This window comes from Phaethon lepturus, unplaced genomic scaffold (assembly GCF_000687285.1).
Source record: "Phaethon lepturus isolate BGI_N335 unplaced genomic scaffold, ASM68728v1 scaffold24361, whole genome shotgun sequence".
Taxonomy (NCBI): domain Eukaryota; kingdom Metazoa; phylum Chordata; class Aves; order Phaethontiformes; family Phaethontidae; genus Phaethon; species Phaethon lepturus.
The window spans coordinates 649-24,948 of NW_010517371.1; the positions used below are offsets into that span (position 1 = coordinate 649).

Below are 24,300 nucleotides of genomic sequence, written 5' to 3' on the forward strand. Positions count from 1 at the left end.
GCCGGCCGGGCGAGGGTGCCGGCGGGGGGAGGCCTGCTCTGCCCAGGTGCGGCACGAGGAGAGGTTGGCCCCTGCGGCTTGGCACAGCCTCTGCGAGCCTCCCTCCCCACGGTCCCCTCCAGCTGCGCGGCCTCCACCGCAGTTACCATTCACGCTGCGCTGCAGTAAACATAAATTAAGCAGCCATCTCCTCAAGCTGGAAGATCTGCACTTCGACAGAGCAGCGTTTATCCTTTAGAAATACATTTGGCTGTTTATAACCATTTTTAATAAAGATCACGCACTGCAATTCCTTAAAAGAATAGTAAAATCATTATTTATAAATTTATTCTTAGTCCAGAGAGGCTCAGATTAACACATTTGAGAAAAAGAAATGCTGTCTCAGAACTTAACGCATTTTTTGCTTAAACATAAGCAAAAGATATTTCACAAGTATAAAGTGCACCTTTTATAACAGATTCAAAACAAACCCAAGCAACAAAATTACATTACTCTGAACAATACTTGATTTTATGCAGATAAGGGAGACAAATGCCTTCACTCTATGATGTTGTTTCTTGAAGTACAATAAGCAGCTCTTTAAAAGCTTTTGAAGAGGTCACAACACCTTCTAACAGTTATCTGGTGCACCTGCAGATCTGAAATACTGTTAAGGATATGAACAGCAGAGGTTGTGCCGCATCACCTTTAGACATACAAGCACAGGTACGTAAGAAAGCAGCAGAGCGCAAACGACTTCTGGTTATTTCAACAAACGAACTGTGAGTAAGTACGTGAATACTCATTCTCCTTCCCTCTGCCCAAGAGCTATCGGTTCCCATGATAAAAAGGGCAAACGAGAGGTAATCAGACATCAAGAGAGTGCTGCAGTTCTCTCTCAGCGACTTCCCATCATGTTAGTTTTCAGAAACTAACCTAGTCACCCACACTTGGCTGTCAAAATTGAATGCTGAACTCTTCTTTCCCCATTTCAGATATAAAAGTCCAAAGCTAGTTCCAATTTCTGAGCATTACTTTTGCTTTGCATTTTTAGTTTTGAGGGTGGACTTTTTCAAGCTTTTAGGTTTTATTTAATGAAAGCAGCCTTCCTCTTAGACCTGAGTAAAAGATCAGAGAAAAAAGACCTTCCTCGTTCACTTTTTCAACTGGACAGACATTTAGCAACACTCACATTAGTACTGCCAGCAAGGGAAAGATGTGAGAACCCTTGGAGTTCTACAAGGGAGAGAAAAATTACACAGGAACAGCAATCCGAGATCCAGGAGAAGGAGGGAAGGGATACAAGAATGGAAGAATTCCTGAAGAGCCTGTCTACCTAGTACAGTGTAACGCAGAAACAAGGTGCACTTGGCGCAAGGAAGAGCAGAGCCAGGGCAGCATCCTGCTGGGACTCGCTAACCGTGCCAAGAACCGCTGCCTCGACAAACGCTCGGGCAGCTCTGCTTTCCTGCGAGCACTCAAACAATGGACACTGAGCAGTTTTTGCAGTTCAGTGTGAACAGTAAAAATATAACATTCAATGTATCAAAAATACACAAAACAATAAAAGGCTGCATGTCACTGCAATGCATTGTTACTTCAAGAAAAATTGTGATCACACTTACAGCAAGAGGCCTGCATCTTCATCAGCTTTCTGAATACCAGAAAAGTAATCTTTGGTTATTAAAAAGATTCCCCTCTCCCTACTTTTATTTTTTTAAATGAAATCCGTTTTGCTATTCTTGAAGATGCCATTTATGGTTATTTCAAAGTTCTGTTACCTCACTATATTTTCAGAAGCGTTACTTACTCCTCTCTTCCTCAGGTACGCAAAACAAAACAAACCCCAAAAACCTGAGCACTATCACAATCATCTTAAGAAGGCATCGGGACTAGAAGGAACAGTAATGTGTCTTCAGCACTTCTTGGAATAACAATGAATTGCAATTTTTAAAGTTACTCTTGCTACACAGTGCCAATACATTCAAAAACAAATGAGGATTGAGTTTGCGCTGCTGTAATACGTTGCTAATTTTTTAAAAGTCCATTTGGAATATGCACTTTGTTTAAGTGCCTACATTAAAACATACTGTATTGTAAAATGCAGTTCTGCATTGTTCCATAAATTCTTACAGTCCATCCAACTGGCTTTTAAAAGAGTTGCTGCTCAGGTTTACTCATCTTCTGAAGCAGCAGATTGAATAGTGCAAGAGGAAAAACTGTTACTTATCAAAAGGAAGCCTTTGTTTGCAACTGGGTTCGGAAGCTGTCCTGTGTTCATCATCTCTCATGTTATTCCAGCTTTTCTTCATTGGAGTTAGATGAGGGGCAACCACATCACCATCCTATTATCAGAAGTCAGAAAACATTAATGATATTACATTCACTTTTGCTTTCTACTTTAAAGCAGGGGAAAAGAAGCTCAGTACCAGTCTTAATAGAAAAAAAAATAAACCCAAGGTCCTAGAAGCATTGTAAATCAACAAACACTGAAGACCAAGCATCCCGGAGATGCAAACTGCTGTAGTCAGTGGTAACATCTGGTGGGGAGAAAAAAAAAAAACCCCACACCTCCAAGAAGCTTTCAGCACTGGCAGTTCACCTCTTCCTAAATTACTACCAGCAAACCTAGGAAGATCAGCAGGCAAACCTAGGAAGATCTGGGGCATTGCTATACGAACCAGAAACGTTATTATGGGTGTTTCCTCCCAATTTGCCACAGTACCTCATTTAGAACTGTTGCAATCTGCCAGGTGTAGGTGCTTGGACGTGCCTTTCACTGCCTCAAGGTATGTAATGTGGGTGCAGCAACTGCACGGTCTAAGGCAGCGGTGCCCATCCTTCTCAGACACACGTCGATCTCGTGCTCAGGCACCGCAAGCACAGACGAGAGAGCAATAAACTCTCTCAGCTTAGAAATTAAGCCGGTGGGATGCACGTTGCCATGTTCTGCAACGTGCCAGGGCCTGCAAGACGGATACGCCTGAACTAGGAGAACATTCTTACAGGATACAACAATACTCAAGCTACAAGCCGAGAAAGCTTGTTGCTTGATCTGTTTGTAAAAAGCCCTTCTGACATTACCTGCTCTCAAAAGATAGATGCCAGAAGTACGACATAAGAACGAGCCTTAAAAGAAGTTGTTCGTGCCTATAGCTGTAGCCCCTTCCCCAAACGAGACCTGCAGGTGTCTCCCGCAAGCAAGGTGCAAAGTCAGCGATATTAACGTACTCGATGAAAAGGAAAAAAATACGCGGTTCACAGAACAAACTGTTCACACTGCATTTCTTAAGCAACTTGGAGATTTTCATATAAGCATTTATTTTACTTTGAAGTTCGATCCCAGATAGCGGAAAATATCCGAAAAAGTGCATGGAACTGGAGAAAGCTATTCCTCTCCCTGGTATGACTGTCAGGTAAACCAAAGTGAAAACCAACCATTAGGGGAGAAATGCAACAGCAGATTTGCCAGCACATCTAGCAAACCCACCGCCACTTCCAGCCTAGAAACGTCACAGCTCGTGCACGTAGGAGTGGCTCCATTAGCATTTTCTACTGAGAAAAGCTTACTTAATACAACCATAACTGCCTCCCTACAATGATGGATATACTGGGAAGCGTCAGCACGCAGTAATTTTTTTAGATGAAGGCGCCCACCTTCCTGCAAGAGGGATGTGATGGGGATGCTCTGTCACGCATCGCTAGTTTACAGCCATGATTGTTATAAGCTTCTCCACGACCTTTGGCAGGAAGAATGCAAAGCAAGAGGTACGGACTCAGGTTCTGCTTTAGAGTCTCCATTTTACTTGCCAGGGCAGCTCTGACGTGGCTCCCAACAAAAAGCAAAACGTCAGATCAGTTGTAACACACCCTCTTCCTTCCTCACAGCTGGAAACTTGTATTTTCTGGGAGTTGATGGAGAAGGGAAACACAGAGAACAAATAAGGCTTTGCAGGCAACTCAGACTATAGACTACTTGCCCGGAGAGGAGAGGTTTGCAATCTTGTTCCCACAGATATTTTCCTCTCTAACTCGGAACAAACGGACTGACTGTGAATCTCCTGGGGACAGAGTGAGTTTAACAGCTGGAGAATAAGGAAGAGGGAAAGCAACAGAAGAACTGACCTCTTCCCTAGATCTTTTAATCTCTCAGTGCTGCTTTAAGCCTTTGTATTGAGGAAACCTGCATCCATGAACTATCGAGCGTCTGTGTGGATACTAACTTTGTTATAAAAGCACGACTTTTCAAATGACATAAATTAAATCAACGCAAACCCATCACTATTTCAGCGAAACCAAAGCACATCCAGATGCGAGCCACAATAAAACCAGAAGCTAGGTTAGTGGTGAGCGGCTCTGCCACAAACACAAGGCCTGAATGCCAGGATTTTCAATGAAAGAGCAAGCTTATGGACAAAGGTGAAACGCTCCAAGAACAAGAAAAATAGCAAGTGAATTTGTTACCTGCGGTTTGGTGAAATCCTTCTCTATACACCACTGAATAAAATACTGTTTTGCAGCTGAAACAATATCTGGATCCTGACTTTTGCAATAAACTCGGATAACTTGCTCTGCAAACGTCATGGGTAAAAGCTTTGAAACCTTCGGAATAAAAAAAGAAATAAGCATTAGTATTTCTTGGAATTCAGAGTCCACTGAACTTCCATTTTTTCATCTGAATACAAATTGAAAGCAGTAAAAAACATCCCACTACAATCCATGAGCTTTATCCAAACCAACCGTACTTTTCTAAGACTCCCAGTGTATTCCGGTTAAATACCGTTCATATGCAAAGGCTGTCAGGATCTCAAACTGTCATAGTACAACGCACACCGAAGACCTGCAAGGACATGGATTCCACAACTCTCTTCCACCACTACTGCAATAACTACCATGAAGGACTGAAAACATTTCCATCGCAAGCTGTGAAGAAGATGCCCTTCAGAAGCCAGTTGAGGAAAATAAAAGACTACCTGTTCTTTACTGATCTTGACTGCCTTGGAAGGATCAGCCTTGCAATAGAAAAGAACATTATCAATGGGATTCTGTTCTTTCATTCCATAATCCATATTGATAACCTTGCATGCAAAACAAAGAAAAATTGCATTAATGTTTGGCTTTAGTTTTTTCACAAAAAGCACAAAATGGATACATACAATACTGCTGCAAATGACACTAATCAAATAGAACAGCAATTAACAAATGATTACTTAATAAAACAATCAGGTATTTGCATTTTAAATCTTTTCTTCCACCACCTTTCGCTCAGATTTACACCAACCAGCTCTCCAGTCGTGCTCTGAAACGCTCCAGGTTCAAACAGTGGAAGCATGCTGGTCCCTTGCCAGCCTGTGCCTCCCCAAAATACACAGAGATGCAGAGGCAGCAGTAGAGCTTACAATTTTCAACATGAGGTTTAGACAACATTATTTACATCTGCTCGATGCACCAACAGTGTTATGATCAGCAGGGAGAAAAGCCCACTTCCCCGTGACTTCCATTTGTGGGACAAGGAAAGCACCGTCAACTCCTCTACTGCGCTTTACGCAGCAAACCGCTACAATTTCACCCAGCCTGAAGCGACCCTTCAGTGCAAGGGAGCTGCAGAAGTGGTTTGTGATGCACTCCATGGAAAGCCATTCGTTAGCCTTCCCCAGAATTAACCACGAAGAGCGATTAAGCTATTCGATACCTGCAGACCCCTCAAGCTCCCTCCTCTGTCTCAGGCTCTCTCCTTCCCACCAGTGCTGGCTGGAGACAGCTGCGGCAGCAAGCTGCTTTATGCAGAAGACAAACCCCAGGAGCGAGTGCCGCGCGTCAAGCGTGCAATGCCAGAAGCCTGAAGTCACTGTGCCCGCTATCCTCCCCCCGGCGCCCACAGCTTACTTGCCTTCATCACCCGCAGCGGTGGTTCCAGACTGCTGAAGCCCAAGGGCTTCCGTACAGCTCCTCAGAAGGAGGACAGTCACGGGAGAACCCATCCGTCACGGTGTGAGCAGAAGTGCCCAAGCGACAGCCCAGCGAAGCTGCCTGAAGCCCCTGCCCCCAGGCCCCCCCCAGCACCGCAAACCCCCCGAGGGGAAACGCGCTGCGCTCAGAGCCTCGGGCTGGACAGCTAGGACAGCGTTTACGAGGCAACCCTGTGCTTCTGGTTGTTCACAGATGTATTGAAACGTTTTTCCAATTTTCACTATGGTATACAAGGCCTTCTGTGATTGAGAAGTTTTTACTCCGAACCCAGAGATATTTACATCAATTATGAAATCTTCAGCCTTCAGCTCCACGTCTGGAGGATCCTTTTCTGGCTTGCAATTAGCAATGCTTTCTGCCAGGCTATTATTCTGAAAAAAGACAGTAACTCAGATTACATTTATGCACTATCAAGTCTAGACCAAGGCAACAATACGCATGACAGAATGTGTCATTAAAGTAAAGTTTCTGTTTCTTCATAGCTTGACAGACTCTTCTTGCAGCAATCGGGTTTTTTGAATCCTTGTATACCTTAGCCGTAAGTTTTCTACCAGTATTTAGAAACAAAACAAGTGTATGTAATTGAGAAGAGCCAAATATTGCCAGCCTGTGGGGGAAAGACAGCACACCTGGTGACAGGAAGGAAGGAAGGGGGGCAAGGGAAGAGAGAGAGAGAGAGAGTGTGTGTGTGTCCCCATCCAGGATGTTGAAGTCTCCATGAAAGCAGAAAATAAGTACCTTCAAGCAATTATTCTACTAATACAAATGTTTTGCTATTAACTTCCCAAAACTGAGTATTAAACAAGTTTACTGAACTTTTTTTTAATGAAGGGCTGCAAGATCTCATCCTCTCATAAAGCTTTTATACCTACATACTGAAACACATAAAAACCCCCGAGAGACAGACAAGATCAGTAATGTCACCGATCACTATAAAAAAAAAACCCAACCCAACCAAAAACCAGAAACAGAAAGCTCCTAGGCAGACTTTGGAGGGGATGGTGACCTACTTCAAAAGCTGAAACCCACAACAGGGTTTTGTCTGGTTCTGGACCTGAGAGAATATTCCCTGCTGACAGCTAGGCTAAAGCCAAGCAGAGGAGCACAGCGTGATGGAGAGTAGCTGTTCATGGAAATGTGCAAGTTCTCATGGAACGGCTGTGGCTCGGCAGAAGAGAGAAGGTTGCCCGCTCACCTTTGTCCAGGGCTGCTATGTTCTAGGGAAGATGCAAAATTTGATGAAGCAGGATTTCCTGGGAGCAACTGAGGCTCCTGTGCTGCATCCAAAGCTTTTCTCCCAGAGCGGCCAGGACCAGGAGGCAGGTCCCGAAGGGAAGGATATCAACTAGCACCATTTTTTTTGCTGCTGCTTTGTCCATTGCAAAGACAGGGAGACTGCTAAGAGCAGCAGGGATCACCCACATTGCCAAGCTGAGGCACAGTGTGGTTTGTTGTGACTCAAGAAGCCAAGGAAAGGTTTAGACTGAGAGCAAACCTGGAGGAAAGAATTGCCAGGAGGCAACTGTTGTTGTTCGCTTGCCTCTTTTTTTTTTTGAAGTTGCCTCTTCCAGTTTGCATTAACTGGAAACAGCTTTGAATTTAAGAAGTCTGTAGCTATTTGGGATGTTGTCCTGGCTCTGGCCAGCTTGAGGATCACAAAACTGGACGGGGCCCTGAGCAACCTGATCTACTTGAAGATGTCCTTGCTCATTGCAGGGGACTAGGCAACCTTTAAAGATTCCCCCAAAGCGTTCTGATACGAAACATAATGGCATTGCAGTCTCTTAAGGAGCAGAACAGACACAGCTACGCCTTGTCCTGCCACTGCTCACCTCCAGCACTTCAGAGGAAGCTGAGCCTCCAACACTCCTGCAACAGGCACCTCCTGCACCACAGGAGGAAAAATCCTTCCCCAATCCCTCAGCTGAGCATCGGAAGCTGCAAAGCATTGGCTGAATATATTCATGGCACCAGCAGTGATCCAGTCTCCCTTCAAAACACACTGGATATCCCAAGATTCAACACCTCTGGATGGATTTTCGAGGCGAGAAAATTAAAATTTTCCATGCCAAATTTCCAAGTATTGTGGCTGAAGTGTAGAGATAATTAATTGACAATTTGATAACGTGGTGTAGCACATTACAAGAAAAGCTGAGCCATATGAAGTAACGTCAGCTCCAATATAACATTATTTTGAAATAAGGCAACAGCTGTTAAACCGACGTCTGACGAGTGCTTTGAAAAGCAAATACTGGAAAAAATAAATGCATGCTTATGCTAAGTACAGAATTCAATGCCAAGAAATTAAATTGCCAGTTATTACTCAGTTTGACATTTGTTCTCAAAGTAAAGCACACAAATTACAATTCAAAGCAAAAGCGTTCCTTATTATTTTGCAATTTTAATGAACTCAAGATGATAGAAATAACCTTCTCAATCACTGGACTATAACAGCTTTTTATGCAATTTTGTATTTTTCAGAAAACAGGTTTTTCTGGAAATATTTCTGCAATAATCAACTTCTGAATTTCTACTGCTTGCCATTTTTCTGTCTGTTTGTAGATAAAACTCTTCCCAGTTTCCTATAACACGTTTCGTGGCTCAGCTACATAAAGACAGGAGGAGAACTTTTGACACTATTTCTGGAAGAGCATTTAAGCAAAAAAAAAGAAAACCAAACCAAAAGAAACAAACAAAACTCACACACCAATAGAGAAGAAGAGATGGTCAGCAACTTAAAGAACAGTTTTACAGGGACAGAATTCAGAATCTTCCACCAATGGACATTACCTTTACAATTTCCCTCATTGTTTCAGGTTGAGTCTCTCCTAAAAACTTGTATAATTCACGCCGTTCTATTTTACGCAAAATTTCTCGTGCCTCCTTCAGTTCTGGACAACTTGAGTGCAGAATTTCCAGGTAGATATTATCTGCCAAAGTTGTATTGATTTTTGTTAAGTATGTCAAAATCCAGTGTCACAGCAAAACGCATGTACAGGAACAAAGGTTAAAGCAACAGGAAAAACTGCTGGTTCAGGAAAGACACTTTCAGAGAACGAGTGAACATACTAAGTCTGACAACTGAGAAGTCACAATATCATCTTGATCATCATCAGACTCGTAAGAGCTCTCAACAGGAAAAACTAGCTCAATTTTCACCCTTGCAACAAGTTTTAGTATTTCACCGAAGGTTGCATCCTCTTCTTATTTAGCCGATCTTGTTCAGCAGAATATCCTAAACCCCAGTACTAACCAGCTCAGGGACAAGGGTACTTGTACAAGAATAAAGTACTACCATTAAACCTTCAGAATTTCTCAGACTTTGGATTGTAGCATCAAAGTCCCCCCTCCTGTCTCTACGTGACAGCAACACAGTGCGTTTCCCCCATCAATACGAGCAGCAAGACACAGGTTTCTTTTGATGTGGCTTCAGAGCAGCAAGGTTATTTTTGGCTGCCCTAAAGAAACTGCTGCTGTCAGGATGCTGCTCAGGATGCTGTCAGGATGCTGCCCGTCACAACCAACACAGCTGCACTCTGTGTCTATTTGCATTCCCCAGCCAGAACCACCTAGGCAGCTTTGACACGTGCTGCAAGCACAGCTCTGCAACGCCCCGGCTAGGACTGCAGCTGGCTTCAGACACTCCCAACACACTGGAAGCTATGAGCCACATGCCTTGGTTTGGTACCACGTACCAGAACATCTTTAACTGTTTTTATGGACAAAGCTGATACAAGTCAGGAACTTCTCTATGAAGAACAGACTAGGTCTGTTCAGATTGAGAAGAGATGATGCAGGGAAAATAAGAAGCCCTTGAACACATCCATTGTGCAAAAGCAGTAGGTGACAAGGAACGTCAAATGAGGAGGCACCAAATTAAAAACTAATGGTGGTTCTTCACCCATCATGAAAGCAAGCTAGGGAACTTTCTGCTGCAGAACCTCACAGAGGTTTAACATTTGCAAAGGTCCAAGAGGCAACTGGACAGTTTCACAGAAGCATCACTCATCATGGACTACTGAAAACAAGCCTATTGTCCTCTCAGAAGCCTCCCAGGTTGCAGCCACTGGACGTAGGGAAGGAAGCGCCTTGGTTTAAGAGGAAGTGAACATACTCATCCTTCATGGCTCACTGTTACACCTCACGTTGGCATGTTCCTCGCATCACTCTCCTTGCCGTTCAGCTCTCCTCGTTGAACAGGACAGCCCCAGCAAGCAGCTCCTTGCTGCGGCAGACTAAGAGGCAGGGGACAGCCCCGATATCCTCGCCCTGAACTATGCTCCTCACCAGGTACTGCAGGTCAGCAGGCAGTTCCAGCAGGACCATGAAGAACTTAATGCCAGTTCCTGCCTTTCTACCCAGCCTTCCACGGCCCAACACTGCAATTCATGCTCTCCAACCACAACTGCCACTCAAAGCCAGCCCCTTCCCCTCCCCTGGGGCAGAGGCATCCAGGGTCAGAGGGGCCAGGCAGCTCCTCATCGCCACCTCTGCACAGCCCCTTCACCCGCTCCCTGCAGCAGGTCTATGGTCAGGCTGAATGGGGCTGTGGCAGATGAAGGGTTGCCAGCAGAAGGCCTTTAGCATGACACAGGTTAAGGCACACAGGATCCTCTGCAACACTGCCCTCAGTCTCCGTCACCTTGTCCATGGACCAAAGACAGAAATTCTTGAGTCCCTCTGTTGGCCAGCCACAGGTTGGTGATGTAGACTCAGGAAAGTTGTCTTGCCACTCAGGAAAGATGCCTTGTGAGTCCTCGTGAGCTGTAGCTTACAGGTGCTGCAAGAGCTGCCAGTACTTGGGAGCACTTCAGCAGGGTCAGCAGCATCTTCTGCCCTGCCCCCACCACAAACCCCTCCGTGCCTTGCCCCACTGGCCTCCGTCCCCCATGCTACCCAAAGCTGGTACGGGCATGCCACAGCACTGAACACCAACCAGAGGAATGCTGCTGTGCCTCACAGCGAAGACCAGGAGGGGCAGACAAAACCAGGATGCCGTGTTGGTGGGAAGCCGTGGAACTACATAACACAGTAATTTCTGGTTTTCCTCTTCACAGCACTGAGCCAGACCTTGAGAAATGGGAAAACATCGCAAGTCTCAGCTCATTTGCTTCACTCCGTAATCACGCTGGAGTTCCCTGGCACGTCTTCAAGCAGGTTGCTGCTCCATGTACTTATCCCATGAGAACGATTCTCACAAGCTCTCATCCAAGCAACCAGAAACTTTCAGCAATAAACTAAGTTGTTCATAGTTTCTGTTTTGTTCTGTAACAGAAGGCAGGGTAGCAATGTCTCAAGAAAATCAAATCAGATCCCATCAGAGACTTTTGAAACCTACCTCAGGGTTAGTTTCACACTACAACACACATACGGTACTCCTCCACCTGACGTAGCTAGCTGTAGCATTGCTCAGAGCTGACTTACATCCCACTTGTGACAAGTGCAACAAACTCAGGGCACAGGCAGGACCTCCTGACAGCACTGCTTGCAGTAATGTGAATGTGTGCAGTATATAGAAGTTGGTGCTTCTCTGTCTCTGTCTCTCTCTCTCTCTCCCCCCCTCTCAACATAAAAGTAATTTCAACTAGAAGGTCTTGCTCTCCCAGCAAGATCCAAGAGCACAGAGATTGGATGGTCCAGGCCTGCCACACCATCAGTGCGCAGAAGTAGTACTTGAGAGTCCTAGTCATGGGCAAGGACCCAGCTGTAAAAACAGCATTCTAACAGGTACTCACGTTCTTTTATTTAAAAAAAAAATTCTGAGAGCTCATACCAGTTAGCTTGGTGTAGGCTTCCATGTCCTCCATTGCTGTAGAAATCTGGTACAATTTTCCTCCAGAGCCTTCTATTTTAAAAAATTTGTCTGCTTTTTGAAAGGCTTCTGTAATCCTAGTTTGAGACAAAATTAAGACTTAAGAAAAGCATCATTTTGAAACAACTTATTGCTTAAGAGTCAAAAAGAAATGCATTAGTATGTTATAAATAGAAGACAACAGATGAAACTGCATCCCAAGCACACAGCAGACCCTGGTCGCACTGCAGTGTGTCCTATCTCCACGCTGTCACTGCACATTTCAACAGTCTTTCCATTTGCTGAAAACAGGTTCAGAACAAACCTTAACCTTCTTTCAATGAACGAGCAAGTACACTTTCTTCTGCTTCAGACTATGAGCTTAACATTGCTTAGAGGATTGCAGAACCTGCAAGACAGTGACACGGTCACTCAGCTGCAATGAGGCTGCCTCACAGATGACCATATCCCTTCACACAGTCGTTGCTCCAACTGAGAGGATACACAGCATTGTAAAGGTAGAGCATCATGAACATGTGGTATTTTCAGGTGGGAAAAACTGATGTTCTGAAGATCAAGTTCTTCCAGAGTTCCCTCTGTCTCTTATTGTCATTTCCAGCTTGTATGCCCATTTGGATAGGCTGCTATAATTATGGTAACCCAAGAACTAAATTTCTTCGCTGTTTTTAGTCCTCACACGTAGGTAGTGTCAAACCTTAGCATTTTTAATCTGAGTTTTAGAGGATCACTAAACCAGGAGCTGAAGTATGTGAACGAAAGCAGTCAGGAATCACTCTTGTACTGTGTAATCCTCTGCGTTCCTTTTTTACAAACTCAGCAGACAGTTACTCGGCAGCCAAGATACTAATGAAAAAAATATTTAGAGATACTAGTATTTCTGCTTTTCAAGAAAGGTAAAAAGAATAATGCTATAGGGAAACTTCTGTAGACATCAACCAGAGAGGTATAAATGCAGGCAGCCAGCTGAGTTGGTCCTGGACAACTCCTGCGGCGGCTTTACATAAACACAAAGTCAGGCCTCAGCTAAGCTACAGTAAGCTTGCTCATTACTTTACTCTGTCAGTAACCTCGATCTAGTAACCAGCCAGTTTGAGCCAAGTCATCTCTAACTTGTAGCTAAAGATTTGACTTCAGCTGTCAGCAGTTAAAAGAGCATGAGCACAGCCTGGTCCTACGCTTCTTCAGAGCTTTACTAATTTTCCTCTGATTGAATTTCATGTGGAAGGATGTTGTTGTCCTCCTCTCTGTTTGGTTAATCACAGCCTCTATGATACTCTGAGCACTGAGCCTTGCAACAAGAGTTGGGTTATATGGCCCAGTGGCTTTTATTATATGTCAGACCTTACTGATTATCTGAAAATTCCAAACGGATATACAGTTTCAAGAATTCAAAAATAAATGGTATGCAAGAAAAGGAAAGTATAATACTTGCATTATTTCAATGATGTTGCCAATCTTATGCTGGTATGCTCGCCGGTGCAGGCAATTCCGCGTGTGGAACATATCATACAAATTTCCAACTTCCTGAATCAAAAAAAAACCAATCATCTTTTATTTTGACATTGCCCCAATTGGAAAACTAAAACAATCAAGGAATCAAATGGGTTGTCTCCTTCCATTTGCAGCACACAGCAAAATGGTTATTTTTTCCCAAGTTTTGAAAGAGACTCAGGCTGCCGTGGGAGAGCAGCGACCCCAGGCAGCCTGGGCAGGGAAGAGAACCTCTTGCTCCTTCAGCAGCCCCTTGCCAAAGCCACGTTCACCCCTTACTCAGAAGACTTGGAGCAGGACCATGCACAGCTGATGGTTTTGCAGAGCCTCCCCTGGAAGGACCCACCAGAAGCCCTTTGAGACGGAGGCTTGCTCTGTCCTTCCCGTCCTTAAACCAGTTGCTTCTGAGAACATCTCTCAGAGCAGCAACTACTTCTTCCTCTCTCGGGCTACGAAAGCGGCCGGCCGGCAACCCCAGCATCCCCCTGCAATCCAGAGCGCAGCTGTACCCCGCTGCCCACGGCAGGCTTCCCCATGCCCCGTATGATCTCGGTGTGCTGTAACACTTCGCACTGTGCTGCCGAGTGTTCCCTCGGTTCGTACACGCTGCTTACCTTGTCACGAGTACAGATATGCTTCTGGTTTTTTACTTCACAGACCCGAGTGAATTTAAGTAATCGCTTATAATCAAAATTATTCTGGATTCCTAGGTGATGGCAATCCCTAAAATATTCCATAGAGAGTGTTTAATAATAAGATCATACTTGTAAATATAGTAGCACCATTTCAGTAGGAATTTATAATAAAAACAAAAACCATAAGATTTGTACCTTGCAAAATAATCCCATTTGTCAACGTCAATGCCATTTTTTTTGTTAGCTACTATCTCATATAGGAAACTTTTCTCCTTTTGTCGACCACGGTAGGGCCACTAACAGCCGCCGAGAAGAAAAAAAAAAATCAGAAACAATAAGAAATTAAAGTGTGCAAACAATGTCAGAACAATTTTTTAAAAACAGTGGGAATGTACTTTGATTCTGCTCATGATAAACATCCAACACTGAGGCAGCAAAGAACACAAAGACAATAGAAGAGCTTTCAGAAACTAAGTCGGGATTTAGAAATCCAGAACTAGGGCTTAAGCAGCTGACTTCCTAGAACATCAGGAAGAATAAAAACCATGTACACGAGTATTTAATTTCCCATTCCACTAAAGAAAAGCTTGAAGCTTTGGAATGACAAAGAGAATAAAAAGCATAGCAACAAAAAGAGGAAAAGGTTGGAATCATTTAATCCTCAGGGAATTAAACCCACAAACATGTCACTGCCTTGCAGTCTTCTGCAATCAACTATACAACTTTATAGAATAGAGTTTTAAAAGAATTATTTAGATGTTTTAAATAAAAATCGTTTAAACAGCCAGCTACTTAAACTCCTAACCCACAATAGATGCCTCAGCCATGAGGCAAACAGGAAATCAAAGACAAAATAATAAAATACAAGTTGCACATAAACGTTATTTTCTTGAAAATTTAATGATTCTTCAAGCTAAAAAAAAAAAAAGGGACATAAAGCGGCCTTGAAATTCTGAGGATGGAAAACATTGTATATAAACAGATAAATGGCTTTCCTGTTATTTGCATTACAGAAATATCGAAACTTATATGAATAAGAACGGAAACGTTGTGTAAGCAGCAGGAAGAGAACACATCGTAGATAAAAATATCCTGTGCTGATCACAAAGACCTCTGCTACTGGGACAATGTTCAGGGCACTGTTCATGTTCAATACACAAACCACCCACTGTTCACGTCGCGACCAGGCGGCCTGCAGCGTGATAGCGTCACTGCGCAGACGCCTCATCAGCGGAGGAGCCCGTACTCTGCTAAGACCACGGTGGTACAAGTGACTGCCAGTGGAAGATCCTGCAGCCTAACACCAGGAGGGTGGCCAGAAGGTTGCCACGTACGACACTCCTTCTCCTGTCAGCCTGATGGAAAACAGGCACAGAATCCCAACAAGGAAAAAGAGACCATGGGTAAGAACCCGGCACAAGACCAATGACAGCGGCAGGCAGCAAGATTTGTGTGCCAGTGAGCGTCAGTGGGTAAAAATCAACTTGCAGACTTTGTAAATGAACACCGCCTTCCTGTGAGGTCTCAGGCCGTATGTTACTACGCTAGGTTCCCTATGTTCATCACCAGCGTGCTGGAGTACACATGGCAGCACGACACACTCCTACAGCAGAAAATAATGGGTAAGTGCTAACATTTGTGGGCGACTTGTTTGGGACAACATACAAATTCTGATTAGGACCAGATTGTCATGACAGATCTCCCATTGACGGGTTCTTAATTCTGGTAGTAACTGAATGGGTGTCCTTGAAGAGATGACAAGAACTATTAAGTGTAAAGAGAGGAGAGAGGACTTAATTCTTTCAGAGAGTTGCAAGGATTAATAATCACAGTCTCTTCTTCCTTGCCACACATTTCTTCAAGTCTTATCCCTGCCTCTGTGTTTGTTACTGCAATAAATCCAAACATTTTGCTACTGTCATCAAAGCCGATGGGGCTCTGGCACTTGGGCCATGCTTTGCATTGCTCATTGCCTCATCTCTGCCAGTTCTCAGTTTTGTTATCCATTACCAGCTCATTATCCTAAACTATCTCCATGTTTTCTTCACACAGCCACCTGACAACACGACCTCCGATTACCACCACCGTCAAGCATCCAGTAAATAGGCTGTTATCCTAACCTAGTCATTTAAGGTTCCCATTTAAAATTCAGTTCTATCAATCCAGTTACCAGTGAATTAGGTCCACAAAATACAAATACCATTCTTAAGCTTTCCTCTAACCTGAAGACTTTGAGGTAAGAACTTCTCAGGAAGATGTAAGAACATAACATAGTGAAGCAACCACCTGCTGCCAGCACTGTGAGAACAAATACTACACTTCTCTAGCACCTCTCGTGTCAGGATTCTCAGAATTTTACGGGGCTAAAAATAGATAATAAAACGTATCAGAAGCAAAAATTATCTACTCTTTCAGTAAAATTAAAGACATTTATTAGGATAACCACAGGAGCAGTACATTGACTCACCGATTTCTCACAAGCGGTTTCATCTATAGGCCCTCCTATTTGTTCCTTGATGAAGTTCATATCTTCTTCAAGGACAAGACCATACGACTTCATGACTTCTTCTAGTTTATTGGAAGTGATCAGGTGCTCAAACATTGCAACAGAAGCAGTTTCATGCTGTGAAGAAAAACAAACAAGCAAAAAAAAAAACAAACCCCACACCTAAATGTTGCAAATTACATTAGTTTAAGCATCTTTCCTGCAGTGTCACAGCCTTCTCCTAACCCAGCAGTACCGCCTGGCAGGGCACCCGGGCACGGTGGTGTGAAAGTGCAGCACTTGGGTGATTTTCCATTCATTTTGTATCTAACCAAACAGGAAACCACCCGGTCTAGAGAGTCCAGAAACACACTCTTCAGCAGAGAGCTGTTAATTCGGTATTTTAACAAACAGCAGTAAGACAGTTGCAATGCTAAGAGACAAAATAATCAATTCTGCTGTGCAGAAGATCAACAAGTTTACTCAGCTGATTTTGCTTCATAATTACAAGCAGAGAGAGGCCTGAAAGGACTGTGTTACATTCCATTCACAGCAAACAACTCTTGAAACTCTGTTCAAAGTTTCTGAAAGTTTGAATTCTAAATAAACACTGTATTAAATATCCTAATATTTAAAATTATCTTAATTTTAAAAAAATCTTAAATGGGAAAGGAAGCTCCCAGTTGGTATTTTGCACCTGTAAATACATTCTGAAGAAAGCCGGCAATACGCATTTTAAGGCATGACACTGGCTTAAAATGATCAGTGCGGTCCTAACGAATTCTGCCTCTTCAGAGTTGCACTACGGGCACTGGCGAGACGGAGACATTTTGTTGCTCCTCTGTGCCACCCAGCATGAGATCTGCAGGAAGAGGACGTGTGTACACAAACAGATCTCATGGAAGTACACAGGAGCTCAAGACCGTTTGCACTTTCAGGGAAGAGGTGGTGGTGACACATATCTGCCCCTCTCTTCTCCCCACACCTCTTTCTGCTTTGCTAGTAAGGCTGCATCTGCTCACGGTCACGCCGAGGGGGCTGACGTTCCCCAAACGAACAGTTAAAGCGAACCACAAGGAAATCATCACAGGATTAAAAGACAATATTCCGGTTTTTAATTATGCCATCAAAATGATGCAATAAGAAAAGGCTAGATGATCACTATAGTCTCACAAGCACTGACAGTCTCTAAAGATGAAATATTCTCCCTTTAAAAATTTCTGTTTTCTGTTTTTACTTTAATAGTGACAAGCTTACCTTCCATTTCAAATCTGGACGGGTGAGTGGAATAAATCTTCCATCAAACATGTGTGAAAATGGCCCATGACCTTAAAAAAGATTACACAGGTTTAATCTGAGACACAGTTGTCAGCAAAAATATTTTGAGCAAGCTAAGGATCTGGATTCTCTTCTATTTGACTTGATCTTGACATCATCTATGAGAAAGATTCAGCTATAGCGAGTACACTTTCCTAAGACACCTTAAGTACTACTGCACTTAACATAGCCAGTTCCATTACCTACACCACAGACAAGTACTGCAGCAACATCGAGTACATTAATTACTCTGTGCCAGCTCTGAAGAAAATAAGTAGTTATAAAATAACCATATCAATTTTTGAAAGGGCCACTAGTTTTCACTGCGAAATGTTTTAAGAGACCTGAGGACATCATAGACAGAAGCGGACACTTCAGCCACTGAGGGCAGAACTCTAAATACCATATGTAACAAGACAAAAAAAAACGGCTAAGAGTGGCTACGAATTCACCACGCGGAGTCGCCTCCACAGATATACTCCGGACCAAACGGGAACAGATAAATCCTGTCTTGGAATACGGCCAGGCACTGAGCAGCCCAAAACAGCTCTCACGTTCTGGTCTCACAGCCAGCTTTTCATCCAGGTTAGCTTTCAAAGAGCAACAAGCCATGCCAAGTGTCACTTACCCAAATCGTGACAAAGCCCAGCAATTTCTACACAGAGGATGTCTCGCTGGGTTATATCCAGTTCCGGTTGTCTCTCCTTCAGTGCACGAACCAGACATCCTGCTAGGTAGCCCACCCTGTTGCAGGGGGAAAAAAAAAAAGTTAATATAGTAGTGTTTCAGGCTGAACAGAAAAAGAACAGTTCATCTATTCTGTTTTGTTCCATTAAGTCACAGCCCTTGTCTGAGAGGTAGCACACAACAAGTACTCAGACCCTAATGCAAGAGAATCACAGAAACAAACTGTTTGCTGTAGTAGAGTTTTAGTCATCAGTAACATATTTGACAGCAAAAAAGCATGAGATACCATGCCCAAAACATGGAGACAACAGCAACCTGCAGTATTTCTTAATGCTGAACAGCGGAGTACCTGTGTAAGCGAACCGCAGTGCGTTATTGACAGTGTGCATCCTGAAGCACCACAGCTTACACATCATCCTTTGACTTCTACTCAGTGCAACTGCAAAGGTCCACAACAGCCACCAAGGCATTTTGTTGTTCTTTCAAACCGCTATTTTAACAATAGCTTACGACACCTAATTCTGTTCATTTCATTCATTTTAGATTTGACATTTAATTTCACTGAATGGGACCCTCTGTTCTCGTGATAGGAAAACAGCAGGAACAAACATACGGCACATACCCCTATAAACTGTTTGCAAGTGCTACACCAACTTCCTTTCCTACTTGCCTCAATAGTCCCCCTTGTAGAACATCTTAAAGCAAGACAAGGCTCTATATGACAATGTAGTATCTTTTCATAGACCAGATTTTACTGTTTGATTTTTTTTTTACTAGCCCAATAAGCACACAAACCTCATTTCTGTTTTTTCACTGTAGCAATCTTCAAAATTATATACAAGTTGAGAACAACTGTCCTAAGTGTAACCATATAGATTAAACGAACTGTTTAAAAGAAAAGATTGTTGATACTGCTGGAGTTTTCAGACTCCTGTTGTGAAAGCTTTGTTTATACCCCTCACATTTTTGTCTTTTCACATTTACCAATCAATTCCAGCTTGCCTCACTGATTTGACGCATTTGCACCTTGTTAGCGTCACAGAGCAGGGGCAGAAGCCAGACTTACTCCACAATATTTCAGCACTAACAAAAGCAACTTTAGGCTGGCCAGATCATCTGAATAAAAACCATTGACTAGTTTAATTTCTCTGCACCTTGGGATATTCCTTTAAAACAAGTTTAAATTTCTCATTCATCAGCTTCTCTGTGGAGTGTGAAAGACCTAGCAAAACTCTGGAAATCCTTGTGTCCATCATCTGTTTCTGTTAAACTTACATTACAATTAACAGCCTGACAATCTGCTATCAATTGCATAAAAGCACACATAACTACAAATGCAAACATTACAGATAAAATGGGTTTTAGCTGTGCTGGACAATATAAGGGAATTACAACTGTCCGGCAAGTCATTTATAGGACCCTTCCCAGGTAAATGTTTTAGATCTCAAATTTTGATGAGGGACAACATAAAGCATTCACAGTTTTTAATTAACGCTATTCTTAGAAGCAGCAGTGGCAGGGGAGGAAATCTAACATTGATCCATCCTGTAGGTTTCTTTATCTGTCTTTATTCAATGAAGTTCAAGAGAACAGCCCGTAATCACACAGGATATCCAGGAACATTTGTGAGACCAAAAATGGCAGTTTTCACCAAGGCTCAAAGACAGCGATGCCCCTTGGCTGGCACTCCACGTTAGTGGAACCGAGCTCAGGGAAATCCAAACGCAAGAGATGCGCATGCAAGACAACATCACCTTACCCTAGAGAGTGCTCAAAGCGGTTGTGAGAGGCTCCTGGAAAAACGAAGTAAGTGCCACCCAGCTGCTTAATGTATCGGAGGCGCTGAAACTGAGGTGTGTCGATGATACGAACAAGAAGGGGATGTATTTCAATGTGCCCATGAATTGGATCGTTAAAAACCTGTAAAAGCCAAACAATAGTGTAATTAGCATTTAAAATTTGACTTTGAAAAGAAACAGGCACCAGGGTAAAGGATATCTAAAATGCTCAGGTATTTGGTGGGAGAGGGTGGTGGTTTTGTTTTCTCCTACAAGACAGCCGTGTCCTGCTTATCCCACATCAAAACTTACCTTGGAGAACTACGTAAGCATGACACCAAAAAAGACAAAGCCGCACATTTCAGAGAGCAAGGGAATTAAAGTCAAAACCTCTAAAAATGTTATCCGCACCTGTGTAACTCCAAAACTTAACACTTGGGAAAACGGCTGTCTTTATTAATCTGCTATTCCAGTTAAAGCAGGATACTGCAATACATGTCTGAGATACCCAATAAGAAGTGTGTGCTTTGACACTGTTCATGTTTTTTAAAATCAAGTGAAATTTTGCAGAGTGGAAATTATGATTCTTACCTTTTTCATAGAACAAAATGCACAACCCAAGATAACTGAAATATGAAAGCACTCCCCTGATCATCCCTAAGCACGTGTTTCAAGAGACATCTGAGCAACTACAGTGGCTTACTAGAGAAGGTAAACACGCACATTTAATCCTTGCCTCAAAACAGCAGATAAAACCATTTCATCACACGCGTATCTTGGTAAAATATCGAGGCAAACAAGGTTTTCCTGCGTTCTCCCTCCGCCCGGTCCCTGCGCTGACAGGGCTCTAGCAGATGCGCAGGCTACCAAGGAATGCGCGCAGCCCCGGCCCGAGTTAAACCAACATACACCACTGAGAGAGACTGCTGGACCCGGCAAACAGTGGAAGTCAGCAGCAGTCTGTTAAGCCAGGCCTGAGGCTAAGCTAGTTAAAAAAGCCCCACAAAACCCAAGGGGAGGCTCTACACAGAGAGAGATGCGAAAGGGTTGCTTCTCAACACATTTCATACAGCTCGTTCCGTCTCTCACAACCGCCCGGTGCCCACATCAAGCTCTTAGCCGAGGATTTTAACAATTTTTCTGGTTAACGTGGTTTTTCAAAGACCACCCACTATCAAGGAGGAGGGCTCGGAGTTGGCTGCTCTGCAAAGGAAAGGCCCCACCGCAGCACCAGCTGGCACCACCAAGCCAAAAGGAGGGGAGGCAGGGAGACAGCGCAGCGAAGTGCGGCGAGGCCCTGGAAGCCGCGTCCTCCCCGCGCGGCGCTGGAGCTACCACCTTCATTACGTCCACGTGCTGCTGTCTCAGTGTGTTCAGGCAGGCCAGCACTTTCAGTCTCTCAGCTGGGAGGCTAGGAAGGAAAAAAAAAAAAGACATTGAGAGCAAAGTTTGCAATGCTTTTCCTTTCACTCTTTGCAGCACGTATGGAATTGCTTGTGCAAGTTCATATTACTCCGATATTTGCTGACTCTTTTACAGAAATACGTATTTCTGCAGCTTTTTCAGAAAAATATTGAAAGTATTTATCCTTCTAAAGTTGAGTAGAGAAGGAAGAGAACAAATGGCTACAGAAGTTGTCTGTAAAGTACTGTAAGTGCTTCTCCCACTTATACAGAACCGAGAAATAGAAACACCAGGAAATAGACTTTTTTTTCATCAATTTATCTTAGGGACAGTCACATTGGGGGTTAAGTCCTTTAAATTTATGGGAAAGACAACAAGCAGTGCCTGAATAACTGACATTTTTTAAGGTTGAAAAATTCCTTAAACTAAAATGTCGATGTCCCAATACACAATTGTTATAAAAATTCCTTTCAGTTCATCAACTCTATATTAAAGGAAGTTTAATTTTGCCTCATTAACTTGAATTTTACATAAATTAATTTAACTCCAGCAGCAGAACCACCGGAGTTTAAAAGATGCTCTAATTTTGTTGAGAAATGATTCTTCTATTTCATAAATATATTTTGCTTTAGTGATTTTTAATAAATCATTAAAGGTCTCCTGCACAACACACACGTAAACTTTCAATGCAGGTAGTCTGTTGTAGCCACAGCAGTCTAAGAGCACAGTCAGGACAAGTCTGGAGGGAGAGATAACACACTTTAGTACACTCACTTTTATGAACTCTGTCTGCAAGCCTCGTCCTTGAGCAAAACGGTTTCAGCCTCAGCGTGACAGCAAACACTATCACGAGAAAGTACCGTTTGCTAACTTTTACACTCTTCAGCAGTTAACCATCCCAAGATCAGTTTTACATCGGTCATTCAATCTAAACTTTAACAGAAAGTAATACTATAAAATGTCAACTATTAGCAAAAAATACTGCCAGGTGCACTACATCTTTTCATCCGAATCACTTAATAATACACAATCCATAAAATACTGAACACATACGATGTCTGAGCGGCTGCTGAGCACTTTTTGTCCTCACCACTTGGTATCCCTGCCCCTAACAGGGAGCCTTTGGGCTGCAGCCTCTGCTGCTCACATGGCCACAAGTCTTTAGCTGCCCCCGCTTGCAAGCAGGATGAAAAGGACTGGAGGTGATGCTGAGACCAGCGGGTTACTTCACCCACCAAGTAGCTCAGCCTGTGGGAACAGTCACAACCCCGCAGATAACTTACAAGGGAGCTCCTGAAAGACCGCACTATTTACAGGGCAACAGAAAGCAGCTCACACTGAGGACAAGAGGAGGACCACCAGCATCTGCCCATCCTTCTTGCTCTCTGCTAAGAAGAGAAGATGAACTTTGGTGTGGTGCAAGAGTCGAGGAACCCCTTCTGCAGCCAGCAAACCAGAAGCTTGTACACACCTATCCTCACACTCCCAGGAAAAGCAACTGCAACTGCTCTCTGAGGTATGTCCTGAAAATGGGAACAAGAACATTCAACTGCTGCTTCTAAGAAATGTGTAACCTTTCCAACCACAGCTACAGCTAGCTCAGGCAGGGCTAGCACTTGGACTGGTAACCAAGCGCCCTCACCATCACTGGTAACCATCACCACCCTCAAAACCAGTTCAGGGACAGCAAAGTCAGAAGCAATCTGCTTCCAGTCATCTACATTCGTTTTACTTCTGTGGAGAAGTTCTCTCTCAAGACACTTAGCCTAACATGCAGAACCGCTCCTGGACTAGAGCATCTTTGTTCCAGCAGACTTGAAAAATTAACACCCAAACTTGATGTACAGAGGTGACCCCCACATTCTTAATTACAGCTGAGGTCTTCAGTGGATATCACTTCAAGGCACGCTGGTAACGGAGATCAAACACCACGAGGGTGTTTTTGAATGAGCCGTAATGCTGCAGTAGTACCACCACAGAGTCATGCAAGAGACCTCTGGTAACAATTGCCCAAAAGGATACTCCAGATCATGCAAAGTACACGAGGTAGGACAACGACGTAGTTGAGGAGGTGAGGCAGCACACAGCAGCACCCAGCGTCAAGCGAGGGTGTCCTGGTTTCAGCCAGGGTAGAGTTAATTTTCTTCACAGAAGCTAGCGTGAGGCTGTGTTATGGATTTGGGATGAGAAAATGTTGATAAGGTGCTGATGTTTTGAGTTGTTGCTAAGTAGTCAAGGACAGTCCAGCTTCTCCTGCTGGCCTGCAGCGAGCAGGCTGGGGGTGCACGGGAAGCTGGTAGGGACAGCTGACCCAGGCTGGCCAAAGAGATATTCCATACCATATAACGTCATGCTCGGTATATAAAGCTGGGACGAAGAAGAAGGAAGGGGTGGAGGGACGTTCGGAGTTACGGCGTCTGTCTTCCCAAGAAACCATTACGCGTGACGGAGCCCTGCTTCCCTGGAGATGGCTGAACACCTGCCTGCCCATGGGGAGTAGTGAACAAATTCCTCGTTTTGCTTTGCTTGCGTGCGCGGCTTTTGCTTTACTTATTAAACTGTCTTTATCTCAAACCATGAGTTTCCTCACTTTTATTCTTCCAATTCTCTCCCCTGTCCCACCGTGGGGGAGTGAGCGAGCGGCTGCGTGGGGCTTAGTTGCCGGCTGGGGCTAAACCACGACAGTCCTTTTTGGCGCCCAACGGGTTTGCGATAATGACAAGTTTGATTGGAATGTGCTAG

General features: G+C 43.7%; 1 protein-coding gene across 1 annotated transcript; it reads right to left on the bottom strand.

Moving 5' to 3' along the window:
• Positions 1-2,201: 2,201 nt before the first annotated feature.
• Positions 2,202-21,565, bottom strand: SAMHD1 (SAM domain and HD domain 1; the record flags this gene model as incomplete). Its single annotated transcript, XM_010296384.1, has 14 exons — positions 2,202-2,324; positions 4,444-4,581; positions 4,953-5,057; positions 6,231-6,320; positions 8,740-8,879; positions 11,723-11,838; positions 13,194-13,285; positions 13,867-13,975; positions 14,083-14,183; positions 16,355-16,510; positions 17,630-17,700; positions 18,318-18,433; positions 20,136-20,296; positions 21,493-21,565. Coding segments are annotated over 14 exons (1,591 nt in total), but the record flags the coding sequence as incomplete, so codon positions are not given.
• Between the last annotated feature and the right edge of the window lie 2,735 nt (positions 21,566-24,300).